The sequence below is a fragment of the Oculina patagonica genome, chromosome 10, assembly GCF_052425735.1.
Source record: "Oculina patagonica isolate OP01 chromosome 10, crgOcupat, whole genome shotgun sequence".
Lineage (NCBI taxonomy): Eukaryota > Metazoa > Cnidaria > Anthozoa > Scleractinia > Oculinidae > Oculina > Oculina patagonica.
Window position 1 is genome coordinate 6349381 of NC_135767.1, and position 15061 is coordinate 6364441.

The 15061-nt window shown below is 38.1% G+C and overlaps 2 protein-coding genes across 2 annotated transcripts in view; one reads left to right on the top strand and one right to left on the bottom strand.

The window, feature by feature from the left end:
* The first annotated feature begins 40 nt into the window (after positions 1 to 40).
* The window catches only part of LOC144628276 (uncharacterized), a 61004-nt gene continuing 45983 nt past the window's right edge, over positions 41 to 15061 (top strand). Inside the window, exons 1-17 of the mRNA XM_078486348.1 lie at positions 41 to 219; positions 334 to 384; positions 1122 to 1226; positions 1552 to 1650; positions 1757 to 2077; positions 2531 to 2597; positions 5599 to 5705; positions 7001 to 7087; positions 7772 to 7830; positions 8310 to 8450; positions 8928 to 8990; positions 10651 to 10756; positions 11310 to 11396; positions 12228 to 12310; positions 13769 to 13862; positions 14155 to 14208; positions 14855 to 14956. Of these exons, the coding sequence (XP_078342474.1) occupies positions 178 to 219; positions 334 to 384; positions 1122 to 1226; positions 1552 to 1650; positions 1757 to 2077; positions 2531 to 2597; positions 5599 to 5705; positions 7001 to 7087; positions 7772 to 7830; positions 8310 to 8450; positions 8928 to 8990; positions 10651 to 10756; positions 11310 to 11396; positions 12228 to 12310; positions 13769 to 13862; positions 14155 to 14208; positions 14855 to 14956 (1668 nt within the window). The 5' untranslated portion in view covers positions 41 to 177. The remainder of the gene's footprint in view (positions 220 to 333; positions 385 to 1121; positions 1227 to 1551; positions 1651 to 1756; positions 2078 to 2530; positions 2598 to 5598; positions 5706 to 7000; positions 7088 to 7771; positions 7831 to 8309; positions 8451 to 8927; positions 8991 to 10650; positions 10757 to 11309; positions 11397 to 12227; positions 12311 to 13768; positions 13863 to 14154; positions 14209 to 14854; positions 14957 to 15061) is intronic.
* The window catches only part of LOC144628323 (uncharacterized), a 113305-nt gene continuing 110111 nt past the window's right edge, over positions 11868 to 15061 (bottom strand). The window contains exon 12 of the mRNA XM_078486418.1: positions 11868 to 12130. The gene's annotated coding sequence lies outside the window, so the exon portion shown is untranslated. The remainder of the gene's footprint in view (positions 12131 to 15061) is intronic.

The window sequence follows — 15061 nt, forward strand, 5'->3', positions numbered from 1 at the left end:
AAAATTCTTGATCAGCGGCTTAGCACGTGAATGGCGGCCATCTTTGTTTTGGTGATCCCGTACTACTCGAACTACTCCACAAATTCTTCATTAATTTCTGAGCTGTTTATTGGATAATTTTATAAAAAATAGTAAAGAATTTCTAAATAGTTCAACTTATAGTTAAGAAAATCCAAGATGTTCAAGCGCTGGCGTGATAAACGAAAGGATAACGATCAGGTAATATTTACAATTGATCAACCATTCCGTGAGTATCTGATGTCACGACATCATGCAAAATGACAAGAAGCGAATATATAAGTTAATTATCCATGTCTTGTTTGTGTTCTACAGCCAGATAGTCCAACGAAGACAGACCAGCCACAATCTGTCACTGAAACCTCCGTAAGTACGCAGGCTATATATCTTGTGCAGGTTTGCGATGCGATCAATGAGCGTAAACTGCTCTAAAGTGACCTGAAATTCCATATTGATAGCGCGCGCCAAAACTTGATTTGGATCTCTCATATCGCATTAGGTTGCTCATTTAGTGTCACAGTAAAGAATGGTACAGTTTGTAATATTGCGTGCATTCGTGTAATTGAAAATGTAAAAAATGAAATACAGTCAAAGAATACTATTTTAAAATGTGAAATTTCAATTTGATATGCAAATTTGGTTCCTTATTTTCCACGTCACGTTACTTATTAACAATCTTGACTGTTTGCTTGATTGAACTGCAAACTACCCTGCAAAATGGCAGATATATGTGCATTTCCCTACCTTTCATAGTGCAATCAGTGATTGTGAAATCTCCTATAAATGGAACAATATATTGCTTCTGTAACTTTTTGCAACTTTACTTGACCTCAAACAAAAGTTATCCCAAGTCCTCAAAATGTGTTGTTCCGGAAAATATCTATAACTTCCCCATGGAAGGTTTTTTGGTTTGATCTCTCCCGTCCCCCTCATACCACCTCAGAAAATTCAGTATAACTTTATACTTTCCTTAAAAAAAAATTGGCTTTTGGGACCCCCCACCCCCTCAGAATTTCTAATTACAGGACTGGTACCTTCTGTGGAGTGAGCATGGATACTTGACAATACAATTTAATTTTGTGCATGATTATTTTTCATACCAGGGATTCATCTGTCCAGTATGTATGATCTCCTTCAATTCTCCAGAAGATCTTCAAGTCCATTTTGAAACAGCACATGTTGACAGCGAGCCATCACCACCAAGTGGGGTGAGTATAAGGATACCATTAGTTAACTCACCAGTGATGAATCTTGTTCCCAGCTCTGGGGAGTGGGGGGAGAGAGACCTGGGAATGAGGTTGATCAGTGACTAATCTCTTATATCTTTCCCTTGCCTGCTTCTAACAAATTCAATAGGAATGTTATATTTCATTTGAGTTTAACTCATCAGATGTTAGATACTTATAAGCTATTGTAGGTAGCTCACAAGAACTAGGCCATATTATAACAGTGTTTAAATGTGACAAAACATCCGTCCTACAATATCTTCCAACTTCACTTGGAACTGAACTTTCACCTGTTTTCATTGTTCAGGATTTCATCTGTCCTTTGTGTATGAAAAGTTTTGGTAGTCCTGGCGAGTTGCAGTCTCATTTTGACCAGATACATGAGACAGAAAATGATTCAGCAGTGGTAAGTTATGTGTGCATTAGATTGTTTGATCCACTGTACAGTTTGCCAACCATTAGGCCACCATTTATCCTAATATACACCTTGTTTATGCTTTTTCATCACATAGGTTAAGCCATCAGTTGCACCATTGTCGCAGAGTTTACCTCCAGATACAACTAGGATTTGGAGTGAAAAACATGGCTCCTTCTTGTCATTTGATGATGAGCTTCCAGCGCCAAGAAAGGAGTCCGAAGTTTCTCTCTTGTCCAGTCAGCTTAAAGAACTAGAAGATAAAACACAGGAGATTCTGTATCTGCAGCAAGAGCTTAATGAGCTGAATGCCTCATTGAAGGAAGAAAAATGGTACTCTGCTGCCTTGAAAGAAGAAGTTGACAAGATCACCAAAGAAAAGGTTGAATTGGAGGAAAAGAACAGCTTACTGGAGAAGGTACATGTATCTCTGATCATGTTTTTTAAGGTTAATCACATGGCTTATTGGGCTGGGGGATGCTCATATAAAAGTGATGGGAATGCTTGTTGGAAATTTTAATAAAAAACCCTAAATAAAAAGTTGTGGCTTAAAGTCAGTTCAAACCCTTAGTGGTACCTATTGTAATATCTTTTATTGACAAATGACAGCAGCAGGCTAAGATCTACCTCCCCAGAAAAAAAAGATAAAAGGAACTCTATATGAGGTACCAAAGCAAGGTTTTGCGTCCAAAAAAACTTCACAGTTGTCCAATTTTGTTAATCACTCATTTGATTGTAGAGCAAATAAGATCCCACTTAGTCCTAGCACAATAATACATATTAATAACACATTATAAAAGATAATAAATTATTTTGGTAAAATTAGTGCACTAATTTTAGCTTTTGGTACTTTTTTGTTTGTTTGTTTAAGGAGAAGCAAACTCTAGAAAAGGAATCAGAAAGAAAAATCATGGAGGAAAAAGAGACTAGTGTTAAATGTAAGTAGGTCCAGAGAATTAAAAACACATTTTGTTCGTCTTCCCTGCACTTTATTCCTTATACTGTAAAATTCCGGTTATAAGCCCTGGGCTTATACACATGTATGACTTCATAATGGGTTTTTGGTGGGCTTATAAATGGAAGGGCTTATCTCTGGGTGAGCTTTTAAGGTATCACAGAGGGAAAATTGGCATTTTCGTTCCAAGTCAAATTGTGTGCAAACCATCAATGGTAACCCCAATAAAGTATATATTTTCTGAAAGCTTATTGAATAAAGATTGTAATTTTGGATTTTATTTTGATCATATAGACCATAATAAGCAACGTCAGCATTTTGTTTGCAATTATGGTGTTGCGCAACTTAAGATTTATTTGAGAACACATTTACATGAGAGCCAAAACTTTTATGTGGAATTTGATCTACATATATTGGTCTAAAAAACGGTGTCTCAGATTTTTCTTTTCTTGCTCCATAATTTTGTTATGAATTTTTAAACTTTAAAATGGCGTTTTTAGGGCTTCTTTCGGATACAAAAATTCATAAAAAATTAATGGAGCGAGAAAAGAAAAATCTGAGACACCGTTTTTAGACCAAAGTATGTCAAGTGGCGCCCGTTTTATGAGGTCCAAATAGGCGTAGAAATTTCTGTAGAGCTGTACGCTTCTACACATTCCATGATTCCTAATCCATAAGTGGGTAGCTCTGGAAATCATGAGTTTAAAATAGGAGTTAAAAATGAAACGTAGAGCCGTTGAAGCGTAGATTTTAAAATGAGAATGTAGAGCCGTACAAGCGTAGAGTTTAGAATGAAAATGTAGAGTCGTAGAAGCGTAGAGTTTAGAATGAAAACGGAGAGCCGTAGAACCGTAGAGTTTAGAATGAACTGAAAACGTAGAGCCGTAGAAGGGTAGAGTTAAGTACATTATTAGCGTATAGTACACTTCTACAAGCGTACTTCTGTACGTCAGTGTTCATTCTAAACTCTACGCTTCTACGACTCTTGAAGGCATAGAGCTGTAGAAGCGTAGAGTATAAAGTACACAGCGTAAAGGACACTTCAACAAACCTGCGTGTTCATTTTAAACTATACGCTTCTACGGCTATACGTTTTCTAAACGGTACGCTTATTATTATACAACGTTATACAGCTCTACGTTCTCATTCTAAACTGTACGCTTTTATGGTCCTACGTTTTACTTTTTAATTGTACGCTTCTAAGGCTCTACGTTTTTAATCTTAACTATATGCTTTTACGAGTCTACTTTTTTATTGTAAACGATATGCTTCTGCGGTTCAAGTCGTTTTTATTCTAAACTGTACGCTTTTACAGCACTTCATTTTATATTGACGATAAAACGAAGTTATTTGGCAATAAACACAAGGTTTGAGAACGGGCAAAATTAATTTTCATTTGTATTACACAAGGACGAGTTAAGGAGGAAAACGTAGAGCCGTAGAAGCGCACAGTTTAGAATGAAAACGTAGAGCCGTAGAAGCGTAAAGTGAGAATGAAAACGTAAAGCCGTAGAAGTGTGCAGTTTAAAATGAAAACGTTGAGCTGTAGAACCGTAGAGTTTAGAATGAAAACGTTGGGCTGTAGAAGTGTAGAGTTTACAATGGAAAAATAGAGCTGTAGAAGTGTACAGTTTAGAATAAAAACGTTGAGTCGTAGAAGTGTAGAGTTTAGAATGAAAACGTAGAGCCGTAGAAGCGTAGAGTTTAGAATGAAAACGTAGAGCCGTAGAAGCGTAGAGTTTAGAATGAAAACGTAGAGCCGTAGAAGCGCAGAGTTTAGAATGAAAACGTAGAGCCGTAGAAGCGTAGAGTTTAGAATGAAAACGTAGAGCCGTAGAAGCGTAGAGTTTAGAATGAAAACGTAGAGCCGTAGAAGCGTAGAGTTTAGAATGAAAACGTATAGCCGTAGAGTTTAGAATGAAAACGTTAGGCTGTAGAAGCGTACAGTTTAGAATGAAAGCGTAGAGCCGTAGAAGCGTAGAGTTTTATAGAATGAAGACGTAGAGCCGTAGAAGCGTGGAGTTTAGAATGAAAACGTAGAGCCGTAGAAGTGCACAGTTTAGAATAAAAACGTTGAGCCGTAGAAGTGTACAGTTTAGAATGAAAACGTAGAGCCGTTGGGCTGTAGAGTTTAGAATGAAAACGTAAAGTCGTAGAAGCGTAGAGTTTAGAATGAAAACGTAGAGCCGTAGAAGCGTAGAGTTTAGAATGAAAACGTTGAGCTTTGAAGTGAAGCGTTTAGGAAGAAAACGTAAAGCATTGATAACGAAAAGTTTAGAATGAAAACGCCTGTACTAATCTACGGCTATACGCATTTTCAAGAGCTACTGTCTTATCTGTGAGAACTGTACTAAGTAGAAGCGTAGAGCTCTAAGAAAATCTCTACGCCTATTCGGACCTCATAAAATGTGCCGGGTATAAAGTATGTAGAACAAATGCCACATAAAAGTTTTGGCTCTCATGTAAATGTGTTCTCAAATAAGCCTAAAGTTGCACAACATCATAATTGCAAACAAAATGCTGACGTTGCTTATTATGGTCTATATGATCAAAATAAAATCCAAAATTACAATCTTTATTCAATAAGCTTTCATAAAATATATACTTTATTGGGGTTACCATTGATGGTTTGCACACAATTTGACTTGAAACGAAAACGCCAATTTTCCTTCCATGATACCTTAAGTGGAATAAAAAAAAAAAACGCCACAGCAATGAGGATCAAAAAAAGATTTAAGTTTAAAAGTCATAAGAAAGCAACATTACAGCTGTAATAGCCCTGTTATGTACTGTCATCCAGCAGGCTCAGGAGGGCTTTTAAATTATCCAGGGGGGGGGGGGCTTATAACCAGATGTATTCTTTTGTTTTCAGGTAGATGAGCCTATAATCAGGGGGGTTTATAACCGGAATATCCAAACTGTATAATGTATTGTGGAAGTTTTGAATTACATTTGATTTCTTGTTCTATTTTTTTTTCTTCAAGCCATAGCAGAGTTTGCACAAGTGAAGGTAGAGTTAGCCAAGGCATTAGAGGCGCAGACTGGGAGTCAAAGTGAGCAAATGAACTTAGCTCAAAGAACTTCAAAGCTGGTAAATAAGGGAAGGCTTATGCATAGTATTATCACTGCCCTTATTTCAGACATGATTTAACAGCATGAAAATAGTTTAAACCTGGGCCCAAAGTAGATTTTTCTAACGATAATAAAACACATTTGATATTGGAAGAAGAGAAACAGTTGAACTCCATTAACGTGACCACTGTTGAACATGTGAATCGTTACAAATGTGGCTGTGTTAATGGGACAAACAGGTTTCGTAAAATAAGAAAATAGCCATTTTCTTCAGGCCAAAAAAAGTGGTTGTACATAGTAACCAGGTGGATACATGTTTTAACAGCATCTGCTGTTTGTGGTCGTAATGTAGTGTTCTTCTATGAGTGAAAAAAAGATAACCTTTAATGTTTGGATGTCAATGACTGCATGCCATCATTGTCGAATTTGAATGTAACATAGCAGCCTGCTGCCTGCCCAAAAAGTCAATAACGTTTGAAGTAGGTGCTGTATCTAAAATAATTTTGTAGAAGTCAGCAGCTGACTTTCCATTTAGTATGCTTGCCTTAACACTTCTCTAAAAGACCAAAATGTTTGATTCACAATAAAAAATAATTTACATGGTGAGGTAACTGAGGCTTTTCATCAGACGTCAGCGCTTCTGGAAAGGGTGATTTTGTGAGGTTTCTGTGATAGCCAGTTTAATCAAGACCTTCATTTTTGGTTCAATTTTCCATAGGACCAGCCACCCAAAAAGTAGGGCAAAACAACCATTTCTCGTTTTTGTTGTTGTTGCTGTCATCCCAAGAAATGTGGGCTTCAAACTTCCATGTTTTGTAGATGTTTGAAAATCGCCCTATAATGCACTTCAAACCCCCAAAATCTGTTGAAGTGTTCATCATGTATCTGTCATGGATTGTGCCCCTGGTAAGATTCTCCCTGACATGACAACCCCGTCACTTTGAAGCCAGACACATTACTGAAAATGTTCATGTAGGCCACGGTAGGTAAGTGAAGAAATTAAAAAGCCAATTCCCATTTTTAAATTGGGGGGGGGGGGCAGGGGGCTGGGTGTCTGGTTGTCTGTCTGGTGCATCTGCTCCCCCTCCCCCCCATGGGCCACAAAGGTCCGCCTAAACAGGGAGTGAGAGTTAAAATGGCTCAGAATGCAGGAGATGTTGACTTCAACTGCTTGATGTTTCAAAATTTCCCAGGGAAGAATACCTCTGGACACCCCCCCCCCCTTCCTAGACCTTTACACCTCCAGTGCTCACACCCACCCATGCAAAATCCTACCTACAGTCCTGAATACATTAGCTGTTTTTTTTGTGATAGGCAACAGAAAATGCTGGTTTGAAAGCAGCTTTGGAAGAGGAACAAAGACAGCAGAAAGGTTTAAGTGAAGAAATCAACAGATTAAAGGTATTTAAAGTAATAAAACAAGTAGCTAGTCAAATGGTCTGTTTTACAATCTGTGTAAACTCCATCAAGGAGTCGAAAAACATACATACAAACGTATTAACCCTCGGACATACATTACAAGCAAATTCATACCCCCACCATAAGATAAGGGGGGTTGATGGAACCCCTCCCCAGGGTTTTTGTTCTATTAACGCACAGCGAAACTATTTTGCATTAAGTAGAAAGCCCGTAACTTAATACTCTACATGATGACATAATTTTTGTTGGCCGAGACGTCTTATGACATGTATCATGTGAGGTCATTAGAGCTGCCAGCTTGGATCCACCAATTTGACTTTTAACATTTCTTTGAAAGTCGGAAAATAAGAAAAAATTGATACAAAATCAAGCCACAATGCTTATGGAATGTAAAAATCATCAAATTGTACAAATCTGTATAAAAAACTGCAAAAATAAAAAAAAGGTTAAAAATGATGACTTTTGGCAAAACCTTATTGTATTTATGATGTTGCCATGGCAATGTCAAATATCATGAACACAGGGGTGAATAAACAGCTGCGCTCAACATTGTAGAGTAAATCATCTTTTTCAAAATTTCCAAAAAAAAGCCTCATGGGAGGGGGGAGGGGGTGGCATCCATTGACTACAGCTGCAGTAATTCCAAAATATATATTTTTGTTTTAGGAACAACTGGAAGATAAAACAAGGCTCAATGAAAACTTGGAAAAACAGCTGTCTCAAAGGTGTGTGTTTTTCCTTTACTCATCTCTTCCTATCTTTTTTCCCTGCTGCCTGCTTCCTTCCCCCTCTTCTCCATCCCTTCTTCTCCTCCTGTCTCTCTGCCTCCTTTCCCTGCAAACTTTTCTGCCTTTCTCCCTTCTTCCCAGCTAGCACCTAGATGGAGACCGCTACCATGGCTGGCAAATCCTGGCAACCCAGCCATGAACCCCCATGCAAAGGGGGAGACAGGCACCCATCACACTGATTGAACAGTGGAAAGAGAGGGAAGGATAGGGGGAGGGGGTAAATAGCCTCGAAGACGGGCTCCCACACAAAACAACACTCACTGTAAATGCTTCCAACACATCTCAGACCTGGCCACATGGATCACTGGCACATGAGCATATCAAAAACCCTGCTGACTGCCAAGGGTGCATGGGCACTCTTTGTTGTTAACTCTGTTTACTTGCATTTAACTGCATAAAAAACCTTTCTGACACAGACCCTCTGGAAATGAAGTAATCACCTTACAGAATCAGCTGTCCACTGCACAACAACAGGTGTCGTCACTTCGGCAAGAAAAGGAAGAAGAACAAAAGTCATGGCAGGAAAAATTTAATGCAACCTTGACAGAAGTCAACAGGTACATCTGTTAGCTTTTTAAGCCTGGGACTGATCAATATTCAACTACTCTTGTAAAAGCAATATGTAATACAGCATACAAGTCATGAGAATTAAGGAAATGATCGTCAAATTTTGAGCAAATTCTTCAAAATACATAGCACTACAAAAAAATGTATGGAGACCACTAAGGAGAATTTGTATGTTGACATCAGGGCTTAAAGGGTTAATACATCATCGAATTCTCCCAACTAGTACTATAAGAAATGAATGGAGACTAGTAAGGAGAATTTGTATGTTGACATCAGGGCTGAAGGGTTAATACATCATCAAATTCTTCCAATCAACACAATCAAGTTAAACTTTGTAAAGTAAGGAAAGCAGTTGTATGGGTAGTTGTTAACTAATAGTTTGCACAAATAATAATGATTTAGTATAGTACATTCTACATTTTTTCTCACTTGCGACTGACTGCTTGTGGTTTGACCTTTCTATCCAGCTTACAAATGAAAGTGAAGGAGCTTGAAGTGGAAAAAGCATCAAAAATTGAGCAAGTACAGAGGTGATTGAACGCTGTGATTGTTAAAACTAGTAGGCAATAAGGCATCATGAATGTTGTACTGCTCTTAGTGTGTTCAATACGGGTAGTAATGCGTAGAGAGATTAGAGATGTTATATTAAAGATCGTGGGTAGGGGTTAAAGCTTGAGGTCAGAGGTCAAACATAGTTTGGGTTAGCTTCCTTTAAACAGTGTGAGTCTTCTTTTAAAACGCTCATTTAGAAAGTGAGTTTTTGTAATAATTAAGCACACCTATTTCAATAATCTCTGCTATTCTATAATATTTGCCTCCATTGCAATGTGCTCTATCATGCCCTATTACAGGTTTGTTAGTCACTAGACTATTAAGTGCAACCCTCAATAACATAGATGCCAAGTCTCACGCTTTTGGCGTGAGACTTACTCTTTTTGACCCAATCTCACGCAACCAGGCCATTTAGAAAAATATCACGCTTTTTTAAAAATACTACAACTTGAGGAAAAAGTCATTTTAATTTAAATAAAGAGATATACTTTCAGCTGTACTTTGGTAGAGATGAACGCTAATCGAGTAGGGAAGAGTTTAAAAACAGCAAACGCTTGCCGATAATGAAGGAAATTGCATCTCTGCAACTTACATTTTTAAAACTTTTCTGGGAGAATATACCCCCAGACCCCCCTAGAAGTTACCCTCTGTGGGTCTCACTAATGCTCCTTCGGGGCAATTCTATTTCTCACTCCATACCAACCAAAAAACTTGGCATCTATGCCTTAAAGGAGAAGTTCAATTCAAAAATGGCACTTTTTTTTCATCACGCCAACAAAAAAGGTAATTGCAAGATATGTTAGTTACCAAAATTTCAGCTTCCAACGAGTATACAAACCCTATGAAATCCTTGTCTGAAGTAGTCCAAAAATTGAGAACCGGCCGCTGCCATCTTGGAGTAACTTAGCAGCCAGGCGATGTATGTATGACATCAATGAGCTCCATCAGAAGTTTGGCAGGAAGATTAAACATTGTTTAAATTCTTGACACTCCTTGCTTATTTTGTATTAGCTTGTTTTTTGAAATCCCTGTTTGTGCAGCATCATTTTTGCACAAACTGAGCTCCAAGAGATAGTAAAAGTTGACTAGAGGTCTTTGACGTCACGCATGCATTGCCAGGCTGCTAAGTTACTCCAAGATGGTGGCTGCCAGTTCTTGATTTTCGCACTACTTCAGACAAAGATTTTGTAGTGTTTGAATACTCGTTGGACTCTGAAATTTTGGTGAGTAACATATCTTTTTATTACCTCTTTGCTGGCAGGAAGAAAAAAAAAGTGTCATTTTGGAATGAACTCCTTTAAATAATAAATGTCAACGCTATATGTACCATTTACAACCATTGGACCTCTTTCACAGAGGTTAAAGAAGACAAACCAAACAACAACAGTCACCCTCTCTAATCAGCACCAGTCTCCATTGACTTGTTTCAGGGAGGAGAAGGGGGGAAGGGTGGGGTGGAGCTTCTGCACCACCCTGCATAAATTATGCACCATGGCTCTTATAATTACAAATAAATTAATGCTCAGCAAACAGGGGCAGATCCAATATTATGATTATTCAATTTTGCACCTAAGGCACTGGTAGTATCATTGAAGAAAAGTTTTTTTTACATTTTTAATTATGAAAATAATTTGGCAGTTTGCAGACAGCTATAACAGCATCCACAGAAAACAGAAAACAAACTCAGGAACAAAGCCAAGAACAACAGCGCCACCTTATAAGCATTCAACATGACCTCAGCCAGGTATGAACAAAATGTGCAAAAAAGAATGTGTTGTTAATAGTGAAATATGGAGGTGCACAGGCCAGAAAAGGCACCTGGGCTTGTTAATAATAATTCGGTACATTTTGATAGCAGGCATTATCCAAGCCTATTGAGCCTACTTTTTTTTCCGCAATATCACTGTGATCTGCTGACTCTCAGCTGGCTTTTCATGATAGTCTTTTGACATTATTAAGTCTATAAGCAAAAAAAAAATTAAAATAAATTATAGCCTTTTAACAGGTCATAAGAAAGACATTCCGAATACTTTGTTCAATTGAGAAAACCACTTTAGATAATGCTTACAGACCTTAACTCTGCAACATGTTAAGAATCTAAATGAGATTATAAGGACAATATCACTGCCAGAAGAATTGCCCACTTAACAATAATTTCAAGACATTTGGCCCTCATGGGGTTGTTTTTTTTTTCACTGAGCTGTGCACATGGTAAAGTTAATAGACGTCCTCAAAATGTTAAAGTGATGATCTGATGTGTGCCAAGACTCATTTTACTTGTTTTGCCTTTTTTCCAGGCTAATGTAGTTTTAAAAGAGAAGGAAACGTTCATTGAATATCTTCAAAAGCAACTCAATGAAACAAAAAGCAAATTGGATTCTGAGGTTAGTAAATTTATGTTTGACATAAAAATATTCAAGCTAATCCTTGGCATTTGTAAGTAGTAGATAAAATATGAGCGGGAGATCTGTATGGGCGTTATCGGCTCGCCATTGTAAACGGCCATACAGATCGGACGAGAATATTTTATTATACTTGTGAAATGAAAACAATAAATTGAATGCAAAGTATTGTTATGCGAATCAGTACAGATCTGTATTAAAAGTTAATGAATACTATTTAGCTGAGCAGGAGTTTGTATCAAAAGTTAATTCTATTGTTTGATTTGTATTGGGGTTTACAGTTGTGTACATGTGATCTGAATATGGTACTGGGATTGGTTTGCACCCTCATGAATATTTAATGAATTTTGCAAATGTAATTACAAACATGTAGATAATTATCATCTTCAACAGTCTAAACTACTAACATTATTTTTGTCTATAGAGCAGTTTTCAATTGAGTGTCGAAAAACCAAAACCAAAGTAATTACTCTGGCCAATCACAAAGGACACAGACAATCGAGTGAACCACTCAAAACTCGAAGCAAATACACGTAGCCGGCACGAAGCGCGGGAAAACGTGCGCGAGCGAGTCACAATTGGTTTTGGTTTTACTCCTGATTGGCCGAGAAAGTGGCGCGAAATTTTTAAACCAATCACTAAGCGTAGTAAACGCAAAACCAAAGCAAACGCAATTAACTTTCGACACTCAAGTGAAAACCGCTCTAATTATAATGCTATTGTTTCATCAAAAGTGTGTTCTCTAACTGGTTCACCACATAATGACAGTGATAATAATAATGATAATAACAAGATAATATTATTTTTGTGTAGGTCACATTAAGAGAAGATTCCAATCAACAAGTTCGAAACTTGCAAAACCAGTTAGAGGAAGAACAGAGACAAGCCCAGAACAGGTTTGTTTGAAGTAGTTGTGATGCAATTGAACAGAGGTGAAACTAGTTGATAGAAACTTGCTGTGATGGGATTGCAAAACTGGCTATTAAATATGATGATAATCAATGCTCATAGGCGTACGGGCCGGGGGGGCTGGGGGGGCTGCAGCCCCCCCAATTTTTGGGCAACTCAGATTTTTTGGGCAGCAAGAGAAATTTGGGCAAAGCCAGTTCTTAAAGAAGTTCCATGTCTTTTTCGAAGAGATATCTATATATTTTTTTATTTAAAGTCGGCTTGGTAAAGCCAGTTATATTCACCCGAGACAGTGAAGGGGATCATATGTTGATATATACGTATTTGTAATTTTTTTTGTTTCGGCATAACTTTCTTGAATTGAATGATATCGTAGATTATCGACTGGAGACTCTCGAAGATTTGCCGGATTCACGTGCTAAGCAACCACTGTCTCATTACCACGGGCTTGACGTACCGAGAGCCAGTGAAATTAACGCCCGTAGTTTTGTAAAGATGTACGGGACAGTGGAAACAAATCCGCATCTTACATGCGTTTTTTTGTTTAGAACTCGACTTGTGCCATATGCATATTAGTCAGCGGTACAAAATCGTAAGCGGGCCTATTGCCACCGTATTAAGTGCTACTACGCGTCTACGACAAGGTGCTGTCCGGGCTTGAGTTCAGGTTTAGCAGAAATAACCAGGAAATACTCTGTGCTTTGGGAAATATCTGTTACAGTGAAACACCTGATAAAGAAAGCTTCTCCCACGTTGCTAAATTTTACAAAACTGACGGCGAGATTCTGGAAGACGAGCGGAAAATTTACGCGAGTTCTCGTCATGTGCGCGGATAAGGCGCCTACGTGACTGTTTCAGAAATGCTGGAGATAAAGCACGAGAATGATCTATTTGATATGTTTCCAGAGTTTTTTAATGTGGTACATATCCTTGCAGTGATACTTGCTACATCGTGTTCTGAAAAACGATCATTCGGTGCGTTGCGCAGATTCAAAACCTACCTTTGCAGCACCATGGGGCAACAAAGTGTCAGTAACATGGCACTTATAAAACATTGGAAGGGCATATGCCAACTCTATAGTCAACAATGACGTGGATCGTATCATTCAGTGATATCCGTCGAAATGGCAGAGAAAGCTATTTCTTTTAACGTGTTTTATGAGCTTATATGGTAGATTCATTTTAAAGAATACTTTCACTTCATATGTAGTCCTATGTTAGTGCTCATATGTCCCTCATTTCTTTTCGACTGATTCGTGAAAATTTGGACAACTTGCGAAAATGTTTTGGGCAAACGGTTCGCCGCCCCCCCCTGACAAAAACTGCCCGTACGCCATTGTCAATGCTTGCATGCATGTTACATGTATGTTATCATATCTTTCTAGATTTTGAAAAACCATATCACTATGAAACTTGTTCTACTTTTTTTGTTCTTTTACCTTTAGAGAATCATTAGTGAAGGACCTTGAAAGTAATCTTCAACAAAAGAAGGATGATATTGCAAGATTTGAAGAAGAAAGGACAGACCTTATTGCTAAGGTAGAGGAAAATTTAAACCTTCACCCTGACCCTGGGTTCTTCACACTATAGAGTCTCACAAATGTTAGCAAGGCATGCAAGGCAGAAATCCCTACTCCAAATGAAAAGGCTAACCGCAAGCTACCTAAGCTAACTGTAGGCTAACCAAAGTGCTATTTAGGCTTAAACTGGAATGGTCTGCATGCCTCCCGGCATCGAAGTTTGTGACGACCCATACTTCACACTATAGCATTACAGTTACCTGCAAGAATTGTCATGTTACACTGAGTTAATCACTTTACCTGAACTTTAGATTGAAGCTGGTGGTGGAACAGAAACTGTCATTAATCAGCTGACACAAGAAAAGGTAACAACGTTCAGTTTGTGTACAGTACCGGTAGTTGGAATCAGAGACATGTCAAAAGTAAAATTAAGTGTTAGAATAAGTTACATAATTGGTTATGGCATTCAGAGTGCAAAGAATGTTGTGAGGATGTCTCATCACCTACAGGAGGGGGACAGGGGGGGACCCTGAACACCACAACACCGCAAAAATAATACATAAACACCGCATCACGGCAAGAAAATTTAATGAAACACAGTCACCGCAATATAATCAAGTTACTTATCAATAAAAACGTATTAGGATTGGGTTAAAGGTTAAATAGACAATATTTAACGAAGATAACAGAGATAAATGTAGTTTAGCCTGCGAGCAGGCTCCCGAGTGGGGAGAGCGATGAGCGATGCGAGCATTAAAGGCTAAATGTAGTTATGCAGATGTTAGACAAGAAACTGTTATACCGCTAATAATTTTGTTTCAGTCCGAACACCGTAGATTAAAAAACACAAACATCGCACTCTGTAGGGTTTGAGATCACCGCAACACCACAAGATTTAATTTTATTCATAAAAAAATGAGCAACACTGCAAACCCCCATGTCCCCCTCCTACAGAATAGAAATTGAAGGGCTGAAAAAGTGATCCTAAAATCAGGTAATTTGGTCTTCCAGGAAAGTTACCAGGTGAGGCTGCAACAAGTAGAAGCTTCATTACAAGCACAAACACAAGAACATTCTAAGAAAATTGAGGAGATGCACAAACAACAGAAAAAGGTGAGGGTGGGGAGGGTCAAATTAACAGTTGTGCATTTTGGACACCCATTATGTCAGAGAATTCACATGTTGTGCCACACACTCAATTTCAGAATGTTACACAGC